The following is an 18,988-nucleotide window of genomic DNA, read 5'->3' on the forward strand; positions in this document are numbered from 1 at the left end:
AAAATTATTTTATAGTTTTTAGTTTGATGTGCTTGAAAAGCGTGTTTTTTAGTTTTTTAAAACTATATTTTATTTTTACGTTAAAAATTATGTCGACCGTACAAGAGCTGACAAAACTTTAAGCATAGCTTCAATGATCACAAGAGATTTGGACATTGTTAAATAAGTCAGTATTAACCAGAATGTACGTGTTCCATTGTTTCGTGAATAATACAATAGCCCATTGACAACAGTCTATAAATAATAAAAGTCCAGAATATAAAATTCCAATTTTGTTATGCATTATGAAAAAAAAGGCAAAACTCGATATCGCACCATGTTGAGCGCAACCTCTACGTTTCATGTGGTCATATTATTGAATTTGGATATCTAAATTAACTATCAACTAAATAATACAAGCAAACAAACCTGTTGTTGGTTCTCGCGCTGCGTGACCAGTCGGGCCTCCACGCAGTCGCGCGTCTCCAGGAAAGCGCGGCGCTGTGCCAGTTCGCGGGGGTAGTGGGTCATGATGCCGGCGACGTTGCATGCGATCAGGGTAGCCAGGTTGCAGAAGATCTGGTGAATTATCATTTCATTTCATTTCATGTTATATACATATCAAGAATGTATGTAAGTGAATTGTACTATAATAAGAAAGTGTGTGCTATATTATTAATAATTGAGCATGGATTGGAGCTGGAGACCCATATATTTGAAGATAGTTCTTTCTCTTACTACCCTGATCAATTATTTTTATCTTATTTCTTCAAAAATCAACATTCCATTTGCAAAGGCACTAGACCATAGCTGACTAACAGGCGATCGACCAGCTATATTGCCGAACATGCAATAAAATAATCAGGGTAAAGGGATGCTGAAGAGATCTGTAATACAAATTATATCCATCATCACATACCTGGGCGTCCGTTGTCTTGCTCATAATAATCTGTGCTCCAATATTGACAGCTGCCAGTGTGAGACCGCCGATGGTCGCCTCGTGCAATCGCAGAGGAAGGGTCGCATACGTCACGTAGGTAAATAGCGCGCACATGCCCACACTGACGTTCATTGATCTGGGGACGAATAGCAATGATAACGCTATCTCTACTAACGTGATACTGGTACTACTGGGACTACTTACTAGCTTCTTTGGTAAATAAGCTTTTAAAGAGCATCTTTTTTGCCTTTAATTTATAATGTTCCAACTTATAGATGAGAAACAGATCTAAATATTTCACACATAATACCTATGGTGCTTAATGTGATTTCTATTGTATACATTCTATGTACTTAATATTAGGCAAATGAGTTAAGTGAATGGCAATTATTTTGTGTATTTAAACAAACAAACACCACATTTAAGAATTCTATTAGACGTAACAATATCAATCAACGTACAATTATTTATACAGGTACGTTGTATTTACTTTCCACGTATAAATCACGCGTAATTTTCTCTTTCCCAGTTCGATTCACCATTCATTATTAATGCCGAAGTGAAAATTGATAACGTGTTGGGCCCAAAAGTTTGACAACTCGTATGAGCTATATGAAATCTTCACAATAAATTTATGAATATATTATGTCGAACTTCGGAGCATCTTTTTTACACAAGGAAAAAGCAAAACTAGTGCACACTAAGAGACACAAATATAAAAATGTGAGAATGAGAATGAAGCGGACAAAGAATGAGACAGAAATATATATACTATTTTATATTATCGGTCTCTCCTCTTTGTTCCATACTTCGTAGAGTTTCACTTCTATCGTGTGTGAATCGCACACACACCTTTTTTTACCAGTTGCCGGTTATACCAATGAGGGTACACTCTTTATGCTGGTGCGTACAATTTAGCTCGAGTATATAGGTCTCGAAATCACACGTAACCACGTAATGCAAATACAAACGTGCTATCAGGTCGACAGCACAACATCAACTGACGCAAACTGCTAGTAACTACAACTATGCGTTCGTCATTGAACTCAACACCAAATATACAACTACCCGCATTCACCACATTTAGTATGAATTTTTAATTTAGCGCACTGGAAACTCGGTTACCTTTGTTAGGGGTTATAATTACAGCTGTATGTATAATAAAATCGCTTAGTGGCTAGGAGTGTGCTTCAAAGAGACTTCTAAAAACGCTCGAGCCTAATTTAGAACAAGTGTTTGACGTTGTTCAGTTATATTCGTGACGGCGAATGGAAAATTGGTGTAACTAAATATTTGTAGCCATTGCTTGTATTTTTCATTGAACATTTTTGACTCTTAGTCTTATTAGAAAAGTCAAGTTCTTCAAATTGTTTGCCTTGTACGGACTGACAGACAAACATACATAAAATTGTACTCATAAATATTGATTCATTAGCTAGTTAGTTGCACTGCAATTGCTTCTACTGTTCCCCTGATTTGATTAGGGCAAAACATACTTATGTAGCTATATGGATATTAACATAAATGTGAACGTTTAAACACAGTCAGGTGAAAATCCATACAAAAATTTACATACAAATGAATATATAGTATGACATTTTTATAGAAAGTCTTACCTAAGAACGGCTGTACCAGATAGAGAGCTTTCGGTAAGCAGGAACGTAGCGAGGACGATGTAAGATATTGTCAGCAGGTAGATCTCATTCATTGCCGGTCGGCTAAGGCATGCCAGGAGACCTACAACAAGATATTACGCAATGAATACGTAAGTATTATAATTATATTAAAATACATTTAATCCATCTTGTTACAAACTGTACAGCAGTCAAAAAATTTGAAAGAAATGCTTTAAAATTATTTTAAATGTACATCAATTGGTTGCTATCTATGATTTTGCTCTTGCAATACTTGTTTTAACAAGTAAATATTTGTGGATCCACAATCGCTTTAATACAATAGACAAAAATCTACTGCAAAAAACCCCTTATTCAAAGTCGCTTGAACAGATTACGTGCGCTACACGCGTCGCGAGCTTTCCACGAAAACTGTCAGAGTGAAATTCGGTTAGTCAAAACCATTTATCATGAAGCTCGACTAATTTCATAGCGTATAATACAATCGCAAAGGGCTCTTGATATAAACGCGTAGCATGCACCGTCATTGATGTAATTGCTTCTAGTCGCTACCACCGTAATAAACCGGTCTTAAGGGAGCGCATCAAAGGTGCCGGCTTACCTGCTCGTACAATGTAGGCGCATGGTTTCTTAATTAGTTATCGTCTAAAACATATTGAGTGCACTCTGGCTCTGTGGGGGTCTGTTAATCTTTTATATTGCGCTGCAGAATACGGGGGTAATTTGTTGCGGGATTTTGCTACTTTGAGATCATAGACGCTATTTGTGTGTGATGTAGCTTGGTACACCCGGATTTCGGTTAAGCATTCCATCTAAGATAATCAATATTTTTTAATTAACTTGTATTTAAAAGGGTATTTTATAAAATTACATATTAAACAAATATTCTCAGCCTGGAAATTTAGGTATAAAAGGTACCATATCGGCAGACACTAATTAACTATCATAGTGATGGCTCTGATAGTTTCCTATTCTTTGAAAAAAAAAAAACAGCACTCACAGGTATAAATCAAAGCGGCCAGGCCAAAGAGTACGACGTTAACCAGATGCGCCACACGTTCCTTTTCGAAGTAAACACGTATTATTTGCAGTGGACTGGGCTCGGTGAAGTCGGTAGAGCTGGTCACGGATTGATCGGGTTGTTCAGTCGACATTGCGTAAAGATAGCTGCAACAATATATACCTTACATAATTGAATTTAATAGAAGCTACGATGGGAATACGAAATGTCGCCGATTACCCAAACAAATGTCATAGAAATGTTTAATGATTTTCAAACGATATCATCTCCAGGACCTCTCCTTAATAACGTTTTATAGATAATACCCACAGAAAATTAGGGGTTCCTCTATACAATATATTCATATTGACAAATTAAATTGAATAAACAAAAAAAAAACACATTTTAAACACCAAACTATCATAAAACAATACATCACATGTAAATCACAAAACTATCCATTGACACCTATTCCTTATACCACGCTCAAAATCTCGATTAATCCCCTATACTATGTACCTTTACAAATCTCACTAACCATTGGCATTTTCTCCAACATCCTACACATCAAAGATTATTCCACACACAGTAACTCACAATTTATTTTCACAGCAATTTTTTACGTGATAACATCCGAGATTACTACGTAGACACGATATAATAAACTCATTTTTTTAACGTGTTTTATAACGTTTTAAGGTTTTTTTCACCTGTATGGATCCGGGTCAACGAGGGCGAAGCTGGATAAGTTCAAAGGCAGGTAGATCGTGTTCGTCAGGTAGTTATGGGCGTGCAGCAGCGAGCGGACCTGTACGGCCACGAGGCCCACGCCCACGCCCAGCAAGAGGCCGAGGAGGGTTGTCATATTCGTTTGATTCATTCGTAGGAAATAACGCTGGTACAGCATTTCCACCTGAAAGAAGGGGGACGGTTAACATCGGTGCCTCTATGCATTTATGCGTCGGCGTATTATCAAATAGATTTATATGTTAATAGCATACCCGGCCACGCGTTGCTGTGGCTGAGTAATAATTAAAAATATTAATATTATAAATTATCGGGATAATTAATCGAAATAGAAACTATCCTATATATTAATTTGGACCAAATTACACATAAAATGCCAAATTTCATCAAATTTCGGTTGAGTTGGTGAAGAGTTCATTGGGAACATACATCATAACACTGTATTTTTATATATTAAGAATTATCATTATATTTATTCGCGTAAAAATAATTTTATCAAATTAACATATTATAAAATGCAGAGCATACGTTTCTACAATTATAAGTTCCGCGCTTAGCTTACTGTACTAAGGAAGGATTTTTGGAAATTTAACCTTTAAGATAAAAACGTGGTTGAGCTTGTATAAAATTCCGTTAGTGTCGAAGGTATACACCAACGAAGCCGCGGGTATAAAGCCATGTATATTGTTTATAAAATATAAATAAGTATTCAACTTTAAAATGAAACGCAATAACATTTAAGTACGCTTTATTCTGTTCTCACAATAACATATAGTGCAATCCTCAATCAAATAATAAATAGAAAATGCCATGTCATTTTCTCATTTCGATATGAAAGTTTTATACTTATGCAAAATAATTGTTTTCAACATAAAACTAAACCAACTCCATATTGTCAGAACGAAAGCAAACTTAAATAGAACGGCACTAGCTTTATCCAAAATCGGTGCACCCAGTCCAAAATTCTCATATAACAAACTCAAAAAATACAATTGAATTGACACCCTCATTTTTAGAAGTCAGATGATAAACATCACAAATTTTTAGAATGAAGTAAATACTCAATTATAAAATATTACAATGTTAAACAAATAACATACCATACGCGAATATTTTAGAGCTCCACTGATGTAGACTGATTCACGGCCCACACGGTTGTGGAAGGGAGTAAATGATATTATGTTAATCTTGATATGCAATTTCTAAGAATGATCAGTGACACAATCGCTAGAAAAATACTTATGCAGCGGTTACAGTGTCGCATAATTGTTGGGATACCATTTTATTTGAACACGCACACACACACACACATACACACACACACACAACAATAAGACGCAGACGCAAGACGTAATTAATAATTAGGCATTATATATACTTGTGGCTACGTGTGGCTGCGTGTGCCAAAAAGAGATGGCACTCAGGAAACCTGCACCATTCCGGCTGCCAACTTTTAATGTTTTTAATTTTTTTATTTATCAGCATTGGTAAGTTTATTAGGCCCGTGTACTTTTCCCCAACCGAGTTCATACCTTCATTACTATCCTCAAATCTCTATGTGTCCTGCTAAGTACTTAAATAAATTTAAGTCATAGTGTCACTATATTATAATCTTAATACATCTCCAATACATAACACTAAAATGGGACATCAATCTCCTACCAAACACAATAAGAACGTGATTCTTTTGTAACATTAATAACTGCTTCCTAATATTAAAAACCGACGTAGCTTGTCGGGTTGAATATCAAATTCCGAGGTGTTACGCTAAACATTTATCAATAAAGTAACAACACATTGAATTAGCGTAGAAATTGTAAGATCACCGCGTAATTAATTATTGATTAATTGAAGATTGATGGGCGAGGGAATCGATCAATCATTCGGGCAGCTTGTTCCGTATAGTGGAACAGTTGTTAACTGTATTGTCCTTTACACGATATTGTATTACTGGACATTAGCGTCGTTTCGCTTCTAAGGAACCAGTATAAACGCCCGGGATTCGACGTCGTCCGTTTGATTCTAAATAAGCAGTTGTTCACTTGTAACACCTGGTAGCGCGGAGAAGGAGGATGAAAAAAAGAGGAGGTTATCAAATTTTGTACTTTTTGTTTGTTGTTGTGTTTGTAGAAGAGAATTTGATATCCCTTTTTTATTTGAAAGACTTTCCATGTAGACCAATGAAAATAACTATCTTGATCTACTTAGCTCTGATAAATTTGAAGGCGTTTAGTTTCTTGATGAAAATAATTCTCTACATGTCTTTTACCCAGATAATATATATTTACATGAATTTGAACTTATTAAGCTACAGCTTCAAGGCTCACAGTGACATTAACCCAAGCGAATCAGGCGAGAAATTTATTCAATAATAATTATTATAATGTCATAACACGAACCTCAGGGGTCTCGGTTCATACTAATGCACCTTGACACTTGGCTACCCATCTTCATCGCAGAAACGCGTAAACAAGACGCCATAGCATTCAAAGTGTATAGGTTGTAATACTATTTTTGTCCTGCGGGTTTACTTGCGTAATGTTGACTTTCGAGTTAGCATAAGTTGTAGAAATTTTTGTGTAACCTACTTTGGGGCAGTGCAAATAACTAACATTATTACTGTCACTTTAAAAAACAATACTGGCGTAGAAATTATAGGCATATAACAATAGACCATAAAATGAGACCTTTTCACTTCTTGTTTTTTTTTTAAGATCGATTCAACAATATCATTCGTCTGTGTACATCCAAGCAGAGCTTCTTTAGCTCAGGTAAACTACACCACCAGATAGTCAATAAACATTACCTTAATAATTTAAATCTACTTCCATGAATATGCGATAACTTCCGTATATAAATATTTCGTGCAAAGCAAAGTGTACAACTGTTTAACTTCGCAACGAGCAAACTCAAGTGACGATAATCCCTAACTACGGCTGACCGTTATACGAGGCATCCTGTGAACGAAACATCTGCGAAGATTGAAAAGTTTATTACCCCTGATAGGAATCGATACTTTGACCAGCCCTTTCGTGTGCTTTATGTCAATGAAACTCACGTCGATGTTTATGTATTTTCTTCGGCAACGATTAACGTGTTCATTTCAAATTAGATGGCGGCCGTTTCGTAATTCAATTGAACTTTCCAGTTCCTTAATTGACGATTGCATTAATCCCTATCTAGTTTTATGTTGCGTAAATGCATTTTCAGATTTTAATATGATTAAATTCGAATTTTAAATATTTGAAATATAATAAAGAATATAAAACATTCGATCATGGGTGATCAGATCATTGCTCCGATATGGCAGGTTCTGTTCCTGCCTCTTGATCTTAATATTTCTATGTTTTATTCAATATTTTTTTTTATTATTGTTCCTTTAAAAAATCAAAACATGGTACAAAAACAACTAAACATGGAACTGTACCGATTAATAAATTGATAAATATTACCGTGTTATCCCTACTAATATTATTAATGCGAAAGTTACTCTGTCTGTCTGTCTGTCTATCTGTTACGCTTTCACGCCTAAACCACTGAACCGATTTTGATGAAATTTGGTATGATGAACTGAACTTGGGAAAGGACATAGGATACTTTTTATTGCGAAAAAAAGTGAAGAAGGGGTTGAAATAGGGGATGAAAGTTTCTATGGAAGTTCCTTATTGTCAAACATAAAATCATGTAAGATTTTTTCACACCTAAACCACTCAACCAATTTTGACAAATAGTCCAGACCTTGGGAAAACCTATATATAGGCTACTTCTTGCCATGTCGCGCGATATAACCGAATTCCACGCAGGCGAAGCCGCGGGTGGAAAGCTAGTGATTTAATAAAGGCTTTTAAATTTCCATCTTGAAAATATTGACAATAGACGCCATATTTCGTAACAAAGCGATAAGAGCTTCATTCATCCCTTTTCCCCCCAAACCCATCAAAACCATACAGTTAAAATAAATCACAAAAACGTAGCTATTACAATCTTCATTTCAGTTTAACGATCGTAGCCCAGCGAATAAATACGTCTATTTTAATAACCCCTTATAATTATACAATTAATCGTACACATTAATACTAAAATACTCCATTCAAAGGCTCGGGAACGTTAATATTTAAGTGAAGGTCTCAAGTACTGTAATAATTTTGTACATGCAGAGAAGTTGAGAATAACAAATCCACAAAACGACGTCGGCCTTTACCGAAGCTTGCCTCTTTGCGAGAAGCTCAAATAATATCTGAACTCAATATTAAATCGCTCATCTTACGTTATATTGAATGTAAAATGTCTTAGAAGTTAATTGAATTGTCTGTGGACTTGCGATGGACTTAGTTTACAAATTCTCATCGAATCAATGACTAGGCCCAATGTCACCGTCCTTGTAACAATTATCTTTTGAGTGACTCGCATTATTGGGGTCATGATCTATAAATCCAAGATAAGGTTTTTGTCATATTTGTGTTTATAGTTTGTTTTCTTCTGTATTTTAGAGCGGACAACTGAGCTGGTAGTTCGCCTGATGGTAAGCGATCACGAACGTCCATCAATATTTTTAAAGCTAATCACAAATTCGTTGGCCGCTTTAAGGAAAAAATTGACGATGGGCATAAAAGAGTCGACTGGGAAGAGTGAGCACTATAACTATAATAATTATCATACAATTATAACATCTCACCAATTGTTCCAATGTTATACGTACAATCTCATATTTTTTTGTAATCGTAATGGTATTTGTGTTATTATTATTTATCCTTATTAATATTATAGTGTGGAAGTATGTTTACGTGTCTTTTCTTCACGTCGCAACGGAGAGAATTTATCATATTAATATGATTGTGTCTGCATATAGGAGGTTAGAGCGCGATAAAGGCGACATTTTACTGCGGTGAAAAGTCACATTGCCGTGGGGATTTTCTTTGATTACGGACGGATCCGCAGGCGGCAAGCTAGGCAACATTATACACTGAAAGTACCACGGAATATAAATACCTATCATATTTACTCGTTTATGATATAAATTGATGCTTAATCACATTATTTTCTAATCCTTATCGGGTTTCCATTATAGGAAGTAATATATAAAGCTAAAAGTTCTAATAATTGGTTATGTTTATTGAATTTCCACTTGATTGAATCCGTACGACGAAGCGTAATGTCGTCTCGAGAGGCAAATATTAGAATACTACAATTACCCTCGAGAGCGTGTGATGAGATTTTCCCTTGAAAAAGGTGAAACAGCCGGAAATTTATTCAAAGAAAATTAATTTACAATTTTTCGGAAAGTCAATTTGGTGGCGGCGAATTCAAAAAGATCGGTAAATGTAAGCGTAAACGAGGGAAGGAGGATATTTTGACGTCAGCTGTAAATTCTAGCTCGTTTAATATTCACTCGAATCGCGGATTCATTTTTATGCAATCTCTCTGTTTGCCGCTGTATTAACAACTTTTTATATGACGTAGGCCCTATATATTTTTTGATTTTAAGGCGATGTTCCTAAAACGATTCGTTTCTTTTTTACACGCTTTTTATTAGCTTCACCTGTATGTTTGTTTGTAATCGACTTCTTTGGGCGCGATTTTGACCCACTTTAAACGGTCAGATTTCGTTCAAACCTTGTAGATTTATTGAGGACCGATGACAATACACTAATTTGATAAAATTATTCCATTTTTCAATTTGCAAAATATGATAAAAGCGTGTTTTTTAGTTTTTTTTAATAATATATTATTATACTGATAAGTTTATTAGCCTTAACGCGTAGATATCGCAGTTTCTCTAATACAATTTAAATCTCCATTGATACAACTAAAACGATGAATGCCTTTATCTAATCGACTCATGATATATTTCACTCCGGTAAAAGTAGCGTATTATAAATCAATCTCTAGCCTCCTAATTATCACCAGACACAAAAATCATATAAAATCGCTCCGTTGCGTCGTGAAAAAAAGACAAACTAACAAACTATTACATTTATAATACGGACTGAGTGACTGAGAGTTGTTGTGCACATGAATATAACATGCAGTTACGAAACTCGTTACTGCAAAAGGTTGTTTGATTGGTTCCAATTATTAAATACGAAAATATATTTTAACGCTTTGATTCCTGAAAAAAACGGAATACAGAACTGTAAACGTAATATTTATATTTTCCGGAAAGTTAATTTTCTTTGTAAAACGATACCTTCATGGAGATGTAAGCGAATTTGATTATATATAAGCATAGTATTTAAACCGTATTATCTGTAAAACAAATGATCTGTTTACTATATAAGAAAGATTTATAAAAAAATACAAATACCATAAATGTCGTATATAAGATATATTCTACAGATATCTGTGTATAAAAAGTCGTGTTAGCTACACCACTAATCGCTTAAGAACGACCGAAAAGATTTTAATGAATGTAGCTTGGTTTGGTATAGCTGAATAAAACTTTAAAAACTATCTAAAAACAGTCAACGCTGGCTAAGTAGGGGCGAGCAGAAATAATTTTTTTTTGCTTCTGTAACAAAATTTAATATTTATGTAAATAAAATTAATTTTAAACTTGTATGAACAATTATTTCTAACGAAATATTTTCTTCTCGTGAAATCTTTCTAATGAAACATTGTCTTTACGTAATAGACCAGTGTATGAGAGATTGTTCAAGAGGATTGTTCTTTGTGTGTTAATTTACTTAGGGCGACGAACCTTCGCACTAGAGGTTAAGCTACTATAAACATCCCTCCTCCCCCCTTATATATACCATTGAATGAAGTTGCATCCTCAGATAAACGAACTCTTAGACCATTAAAATGTAACATTTCGTTAGACTAAAGGTAAAGCAGAACAATTAGAAACTCACAGCTTACAGGGTATTTCACGATTAACCGGCAAATTTGAAAAGGCAGCGTTCGCGTCTTGAAATTGAGGACGACGCGGTTACTGGGTACTCTCAACAGAAGATTATTATATAAATCGCTCTTTAATTAAGTAATTACCCGTTGGAAGCATTTGTACAGCGCGTAATTGCATAACGAAGTTTTAGTGAAATTCTGCATTCTATAATAACTATACAAAGCTGAAGAGTTTCAGTTATTGAGTCTCAGTAACTGCTGGATCAATTTCCAAAATTTCTTCACCATTAGATATGTATATGATCCCCGTGTGCTATTGGCTAAATTGGCTAAATATGTTATATTATATAATATTGGCTGCGGACGAAGCCGAGGCGGACTGCTAGTATTAAATACGCAATATATTATAGTGAAAAAATGTTTTCATTAGTTTATAATTTCGCGCAATTATTACAAACTAGCTGCGCCCCGCGGTTTCACCCGCGTAAGTCCGTATCCCGTAGGAATAGCGAAATAAAAAGTTGCCTATATGTTATTCAGGTTGTTCAGCTGTCTTCGTACCAAATTCCGTTGCAATCGGTTCAGTAGTTTTTGCGTGAAAGAGCAACAAATACAATACATTTTAAAATTTTTCCCATTTATAATAATAAGTAGGATATAACTTCAAAGAACTCGAACAGTCAAATTATTTTATAAATTATTTCAGTGTATTTGTTCAGTTATTCAGTTTTTTTATTGTATATGTCGCAGTACCCTCTTAGATATTAACGAACGCAAGTGCATGACTCACGAGTTGCGCTTGGACATGGCCGTAGCAGCGTGCGGGCATTCAAGTATTGGAGCTCGTGCCGAGCGGACGTGTCTGTCCGAGTCCCGATATAAGTTTGAATTCTAATTTGCTATTTAAAGTGGAGTGAAGTGATTTCTGATAATTTAGAGATTTTAATTATTATTGTGAATTTAAATAAAAGTGTAAAATTCCGTTTGTGTCATTTGATGCTCGAAGTTACCCAAGACGCCCAATGTGGAACACATAACCAGCCCACTGAGCCCTATACTCCAGCCTGAGCTGACATATATATCATATTACTAAATATAAATAAACTACATGTACAAGACTGATATTGTACCTTAAGCCGATATAAAAGATTTATGCAACATTTCTAACAATGCAATACGAAAATATTAAAATTATATATAATATTAAAGTTTATCAGTTATCAAAAAGGTGAAGTATGTCGCATTCACCCATATCTGATCCAAATAACAAAGTATATTGTGTAAGCTGTGTTTGTTCAGGTAACGTAACGATATATACGACGTAAATATGGTGAAACATGAGTTCCCGCCGATATACAAGTCTGTTTACATTATTTCACAAAAGGCTCGAACCCATACGACATGCCAGAGACGATACCCATTCTGCTTCCCCTAGATCCCTTTTAGCAAATATCATACTGAATTTGATTATATCTCCGATCAAATATAAGAGGTTTAGATGCATAATTCAAGCTTATAACTATGAACTTGTCCTGCTTTTTAGTACTAAAGCAATACGGACTAAGATTTTAGGGAATATTACATCATCATTTATCTTAAATCATATAAGTGATTCTATAAGTGATGTTTGATCCATTTTAATTGAAAATTTAATTAACTGTAAAAATGAGTTATATATTTATATTACATTATCTAATATAAATGACTGACAGATGATCTATGATCCAGGATAAATGATAATGTAATATTCCCCTGAGAAAATTCCCGTATTTTCTGCATCTGTTTAGGATGACCACCCTTTACTCTACCAGCTAGCCACATAGTTCATTCGTTTTAATATCATACATTTCTCACGTCCTATTATCCTACTCCTACTAATATTATAAATGTGAAAGTTTGTAAGGATGTGTGTGTGTTTGTTACTCTTTCACGCAAAATCTACCGAAGCGATTGCAATGAAATTTGGCACGTAGATAGCTGGACAACTGGAATAACATATAGGCAACTTTTTATCCCGATATACGCGGGTGAAACGCGGGGCGCAGCTAGTATTACAAATATCGTCTAACGTATGAATATGCAAGCTTAGTACGTGTTCAAGACGTCCGATTCGGGAACTTCAACCGGAGCAACTGATTTATATTTTTGCTTATTATATTGCTTCTTGTATGAATATTTAGTTGAAAAAGTAAAATTTTTAAAAATGACAGTAATATTATTGTAATAAAAGTAAAGAGGTAAATAAACCATCGAGTAAATCTATTAATCTACACTAATATTATAAACAGGAAACTTTTGTATCTTGGTATGTTTGTAACGTTTTCACGCAAAAACCACTGGACCGATTTAAAAGCTGCAACTTCACTGAGTTACAAAGAAACAGGATAAAAATACCAAAGTGAAGTGTACAATCCACGAAAATCTATAGACATCAGATGTTTTTTAAACGATTTGAAACAGTTCGAGGATACGTAGACTAACCCTAACCTACCTATAACATGTTCTGTTCAATGAAATATCGAAAGATTTTCTTTTATATCAGAAACGATCAAATATCGTCAAATATACCCGAGATTGGAAATTGCCAATAGCTTATTGTTCTCGCGATCGCTTTCAAGTGTAACGACAAGAAAATAAAAGTCCAAGTGCGCGTAAGTGCCTTAAATTTCATATGTCTCTAATTAAAAAATTTACTTAAATATTTATATTGAATCTTAATCAAAAATCGACCATGCTGTTCTTAGAATTGTTTTTAGTTGATATTTTTAGTTGCCTACCTACCTACCTACCTAGGTGTGTTTTTTATTCAATTCTGATTAATGGGACTGTGAAGAGACGTCACTATCAACAATAGCTCCTAAAACTGCTATATTAGATTCTATATTTGGCCAAAGTCACCATATTTTCCATGCCATTAATTATAACAAGGCGTAATCTAAATAGAAAAAACGTTTTTCGAGAAGCAGTTAGATAACTGTATAGTATAGATATGAGGAACACGAATAAAATATTTGTACTGCTTTCGTATTCATAAGCCTAGAATATTCGATTTAATGCTTACATACTATTGAAAACGGCGGGAAAACTGATTTCAATAAATAAACGATATTGAAAGATAAATAACAGCAGTATTATAGATCGGGAATAACACAGGAATGATAGAATAACAAAAACTAATCAACGTGCAAATATAAATTATTGTTCAATGTATTTGTTACCTAATTGCGCCTTGTTTACAGTTGATTGTCCATTGAAATGTTACATTTGAAAGGTCTTACCGGGCGTTTGTCAGAGGACGCAATTTGAACGATAACTTAAAGTGTGTGGGGTCTCTAGTCCCACTGCCGACATTTTTATAAAAGGGCTTCATGCTTTATCTCTGAAACTAGCAATACTATAGCAAAAATTTACATTTCATTTTTGCCTAGCCAATTGTCATTTCATTTTTAGCGTTTACTCCAATGAGAGCGAGAGACTTTTTTATAAAGGTGGCACAATATTGCTCCTAATTAAATTTCATAGCATTCGTAAATCGTGTCAAGTGCAACGTAAGGCGTTGCACTTGACACGATTTACTAGACATTTAGCATAATCTTGTTCTAAAGAAATAGGTTGTAATTTTTTATAAAAAAGCGAAATACCATGTGCCCTAGTGGGGTATAAGGGCAGATGATATACATATGTTTTCGATTACAATTTTCTTTTTGAACACGTAGGTGATCAGTCTGTGTCCAGCCGGACCGAGACGGCCCTTTGTAACTGCCCACTGAGACTTGCACCTAAGACACCTCGGTTCTATGCTCACGCGTTAACCACTATACCGAGGAGGCGGTAATTTTGATTCTAGTCTATGGTTAATTGGAAGCAAGAATATTTTAAAATAATCTTCGTTTACTAATTGAATAAGTTGCAAAAGGAAGAATTTTGTAGGAATACGATTACAATAAACATTTTAAGCTCACAATTGACTAAGCAGATATGATAATTCAATAATAATAATTTCTAATTATAATACAAAGCATAGCAAAGATAATTCCAAAGTAAAATCTATATAGAGAGCTAATTACAAGCACCGTCATGTACCTACACCGATAATTGGAATAAATATTTGTCCCTTAATTATGTCGCCTTTGGCGGTTAGATTACCCAGTCATGGAATATTTACCCTAATCATATTTTTGACTACAGGTGTTGATGAATCAAATAAAAATATAAAACAATATTACAATTGTCTTAAACACTTACTTATGAATAATGATTGCGTATTACTTAACATTAATAACAGTATGAAATAGTTTAAATATATAATAACCTTATTTGTGGGTCAAGCTCCCAATAAAACAAATAAGTATACAAAAAAGGCTAGCGCTATAAACATTTCAACAGCTCAAGTATCACGGTTCATGAGACACAACCTGGTGACAGACGGACGGACATGCAGATAGACAGATAAACGAAAAACGAGTCTTAATACTACTGTCCCGTTTAGCCATTAGTACGGACTCTTAAAAATGCCCCTCATCTTTACCAATATTATAAAGCTGAGGAGTTCGTTTGTTTGTTTGTTTGAACGCACTAATCTCAGGAACTACTGCTTTTTAATTACAAACTAAAGTTAAGACAAGAATGGCGTGTCAATGAATCTATTGCAGTATTCCTACATTTAATGTTCCTTTGCCCGATAGTAGGGGAGCCCAAGATGCTAAATGTGTATTTACTCGAGCGTTTCAGAAACCTATTGGAATTCGCAGATTATGCCATAGCAAGAAAAAAAGTCCTATAGTGTTTTTAATTTCAGCAGTGGAAAAAGGTTTTTGATTTTTTTTTTTAATTATAAAAGAAAAACAGGGCTGTGGAAATACTCAAGCACGTAAGATTTTGATATTTTGAATGCTCTGGTATATCACTGAAATAAAATATAACTTATACTTACGATTTATGTGGTAATTTCGTGGCTACGAATAAAAGGTAAATTATAAAAAAAATATGACTCGAGCGCGTCAGAGAAAGATATTACGGGTTATTTACAACACAAAAAATCCAAATTTCGCTAATCTGACAATTTGAGCGTAACCTTAGAGAATTATCGATATTTTTTTATTTCCTGCGGCTCCTGTAGGCGCACCCACCAATATCAACTGCTCATACTTTCTGGAGGTACTTATTAATAGGTAAGGTACCTTCCCTTATAATAATCTGACGCGCTCGAGTACATCCCAAAATCCCCTCTTGGGCTCCCCTACTACGAGAAGAGGTTGTTCTTTAATATTCAGAAACGATACGGTGTCCGATCGTAAGTCAAATACATGCAACAGACTACTCTACATTATAGGGCCATAACATGCAGACTAAAAATAACGCGTTTACACGGAGGTGTGAGCGAAAATAATGATACCGTTTTATACATTCGGCGCGATCTTTCGCTGATTTTTTTATATTTCGTTCGGTAAACATGTCACGTGCCCTCATCGGTTTGAGGTATGAACGAGTCATTAAACTTGGATAACTCTCATAATTTGCTGAGAGCCGTGTGTGCGAAACGGGGTAGGTCGGTTTCAATAATATAATGTTAGACAGTTAGATTGTGAAAACTTTTTGTATTATGCCTCGTGCAAGTTTTATTTAAAGCGTTTGATGTTGCTGCTTTAGTGTATTTATTGGGTATAACACACGTATATTTTGGGGATTCCGGTGGCTCATATCCTATTCCTTCCTAGTTCTCTCCTTTATTTCTGCCGTCAATTTCTTAATCCTTTTCCAACCTAATTCTTTCTCTTATTTTTCCCCATTTCCTGTGGAAGATTGAAGCTAACTTATGAGGGCAATTCAATACATTAGAAAGTTCCCACATATTTGTATAGATTTCTTCTTCACTATAGGAAGCCCCAAGTCACCAACATTATTACTACTATTGTCACGCATGTCGAATGAGTATATACAAATAAAATTAAAGGGATTTATACATAAGAGGCAAAAGGTTACGATGTCATTAGAAAAAAAGTTTTTAAACACGTATTTTTCATGGCATTTCGGGCATCGGAGTGCGGTACCTTCCCCTGTGTGAGCTAGCCATATACGTGAGAAAGACTTTTGGACATGTGGGGGACATTAGAGAAAAAGTAAGTTTACTAGTAGGAAATATATTCTTAGCTTTTGTCAAATCTATAGTGAAATTGAAAGTATTGACTACGCATAAAACTAAAGATAACATAAGCGCCAATTTATAATTCAAAATATATTAGCATCAATTAAATCAGTGAAGCGAGGCGGTGTAAAATATTAAAATGTCTTCGTATATTTAGACATAAACGTGGAAGCTTTTACGAGGCGCTATTACATGTTAAATTGTATATGTGGTAGCCGAGCACGCTTCGGCACGAATTGGGCCAGCTCGCACCGGGGAAGTACCACACCCCCACAGAAAACCGGCGTGAAATAGCATTTTGCTTTATTTCGTTCGGTGAGTGGGGGAATCGAAGACTCGCATTCTTTCCACATCCTTCCTAGTCCATTCCTTTATTTCTGTCGTCATCTTTTACTTATCCTTCGCTATTACATAAACGTTATTGGCCTTTAAAAATTGCTTTTTTAAGTTCAATTTCGACGTTTAGTATTATTACCATTAAAACCTTCTAAGATAATACAGTATAACCTTCAAATAATAAAATATATATTTTAACGACTATTGTGTATGTTTATTCATATACCTATAGATATAGTACATGACACACCTGTAAATTTTATTAATTATGAGGCCTATTTGTGATAATTATTTAGTTCGTTTTATCGATTTTATCTTCATATTCCTACAATTTACTAATCAAACGCTAAAAACACACAACAAAATTCAATTTAAACGAAATATTATTAATATTTTTCTCATGTTATTATGCCAATAAACGTTGTTGATGTAATGTAATTTAATGGATCATAAACCCTCAACGCCCGACACCATGCCAACAATTTTTATTAGCAATTTTGTAGGTCATTAAACGATTGTTAAAACGTTAAATATTGATTTATTAGTATTAAAAATTTCACATCAATTATATTTATTGCATTTGTGCCACGTTTCGTAATGTATATATTTCATACCTATTATAAAATAATATAGTAGTGTGGTGACAATTAATACAAATAGAAATAAAAAAATCATTTCATATTTTAAAATAGATATAATACAACCTTCAATTACATAATTGCCAAGGCATTACAACTTGATTGATCATTTGAACCGTCAAATTTAACCTTCATCTAATTTGCTTAAGTTTGCCCAGTTGATAATAACCGATTCAAAATTTATTATTTCACCACAAGTATTTTTCTTTATGTTTGTATCTTTATATGTGTATTTTAAAAATAGATATTACACTTTTAGGAAATTTGAACATGATGTTTGTCTTTCAATAAAATACGACTACCAAATGTTTTATTGATATATTCTAAATCTACTAAGATATATGTAGTCAAAATATGGATATATTTTAGTGTAAAAAATTTTTTTTTAATTAAATTTAATTTTAAATTAGTGTAAAAAAAAGTGACGCCTTTCTAAAAAAATGAAGTCCCTTGTCTCCTAGTGGGATATGAGGCAGATGATATACATCTGTTTCATTGAACATGTGATCAGCATTCTGTGTCCTGCCAGACTGAGACATTTTTTTGTGAGTCTCCACCGGGAATTGAACCCAGACCCTTCAGTATTAATTACGCTCACGCGTTTACCACTGCGCCAAGGAGGCGGTTTTTTATACAGTCTGTTAGGACATTTAGACTACAGGCCCATATAGAAAAAATTACGGGTCATTTGAACCACCAGGTGACCTATCTAGAACGATATAAGAG

General features: G+C 34.4%; 1 protein-coding gene across 1 annotated transcript in view; it reads right to left on the reverse strand.

Annotated features, from left to right (window-relative positions):
- LOC119835849 (adenylate cyclase type 6) overlaps positions 1–18,988 on the reverse strand; it is a 111,160-nt gene that overhangs the window by 47,041 nt on the left and 45,131 nt on the right. The window contains exons 5-9 of the mRNA XM_038360886.1: positions 4,264–4,466; positions 3,554–3,720; positions 2,536–2,656; positions 899–1,055; positions 409–558 (exon numbers count right to left, since the gene is read on the reverse strand). Coding sequence (XP_038216814.1) covers positions 409–558; positions 899–1,055; positions 2,536–2,656; positions 3,554–3,720; positions 4,264–4,466 — 798 coding nt within the window. The remainder of the gene's footprint in view (positions 1–408; positions 559–898; positions 1,056–2,535; positions 2,657–3,553; positions 3,721–4,263; positions 4,467–18,988) is intronic.

The sequence above is a fragment of the Zerene cesonia genome, chromosome Z (genome assembly GCF_012273895.1).
Source record: "Zerene cesonia ecotype Mississippi chromosome Z, Zerene_cesonia_1.1, whole genome shotgun sequence".
NCBI classification, from domain to species: Eukaryota; Metazoa; Arthropoda; class Insecta; order Lepidoptera; family Pieridae; genus Zerene; species Zerene cesonia.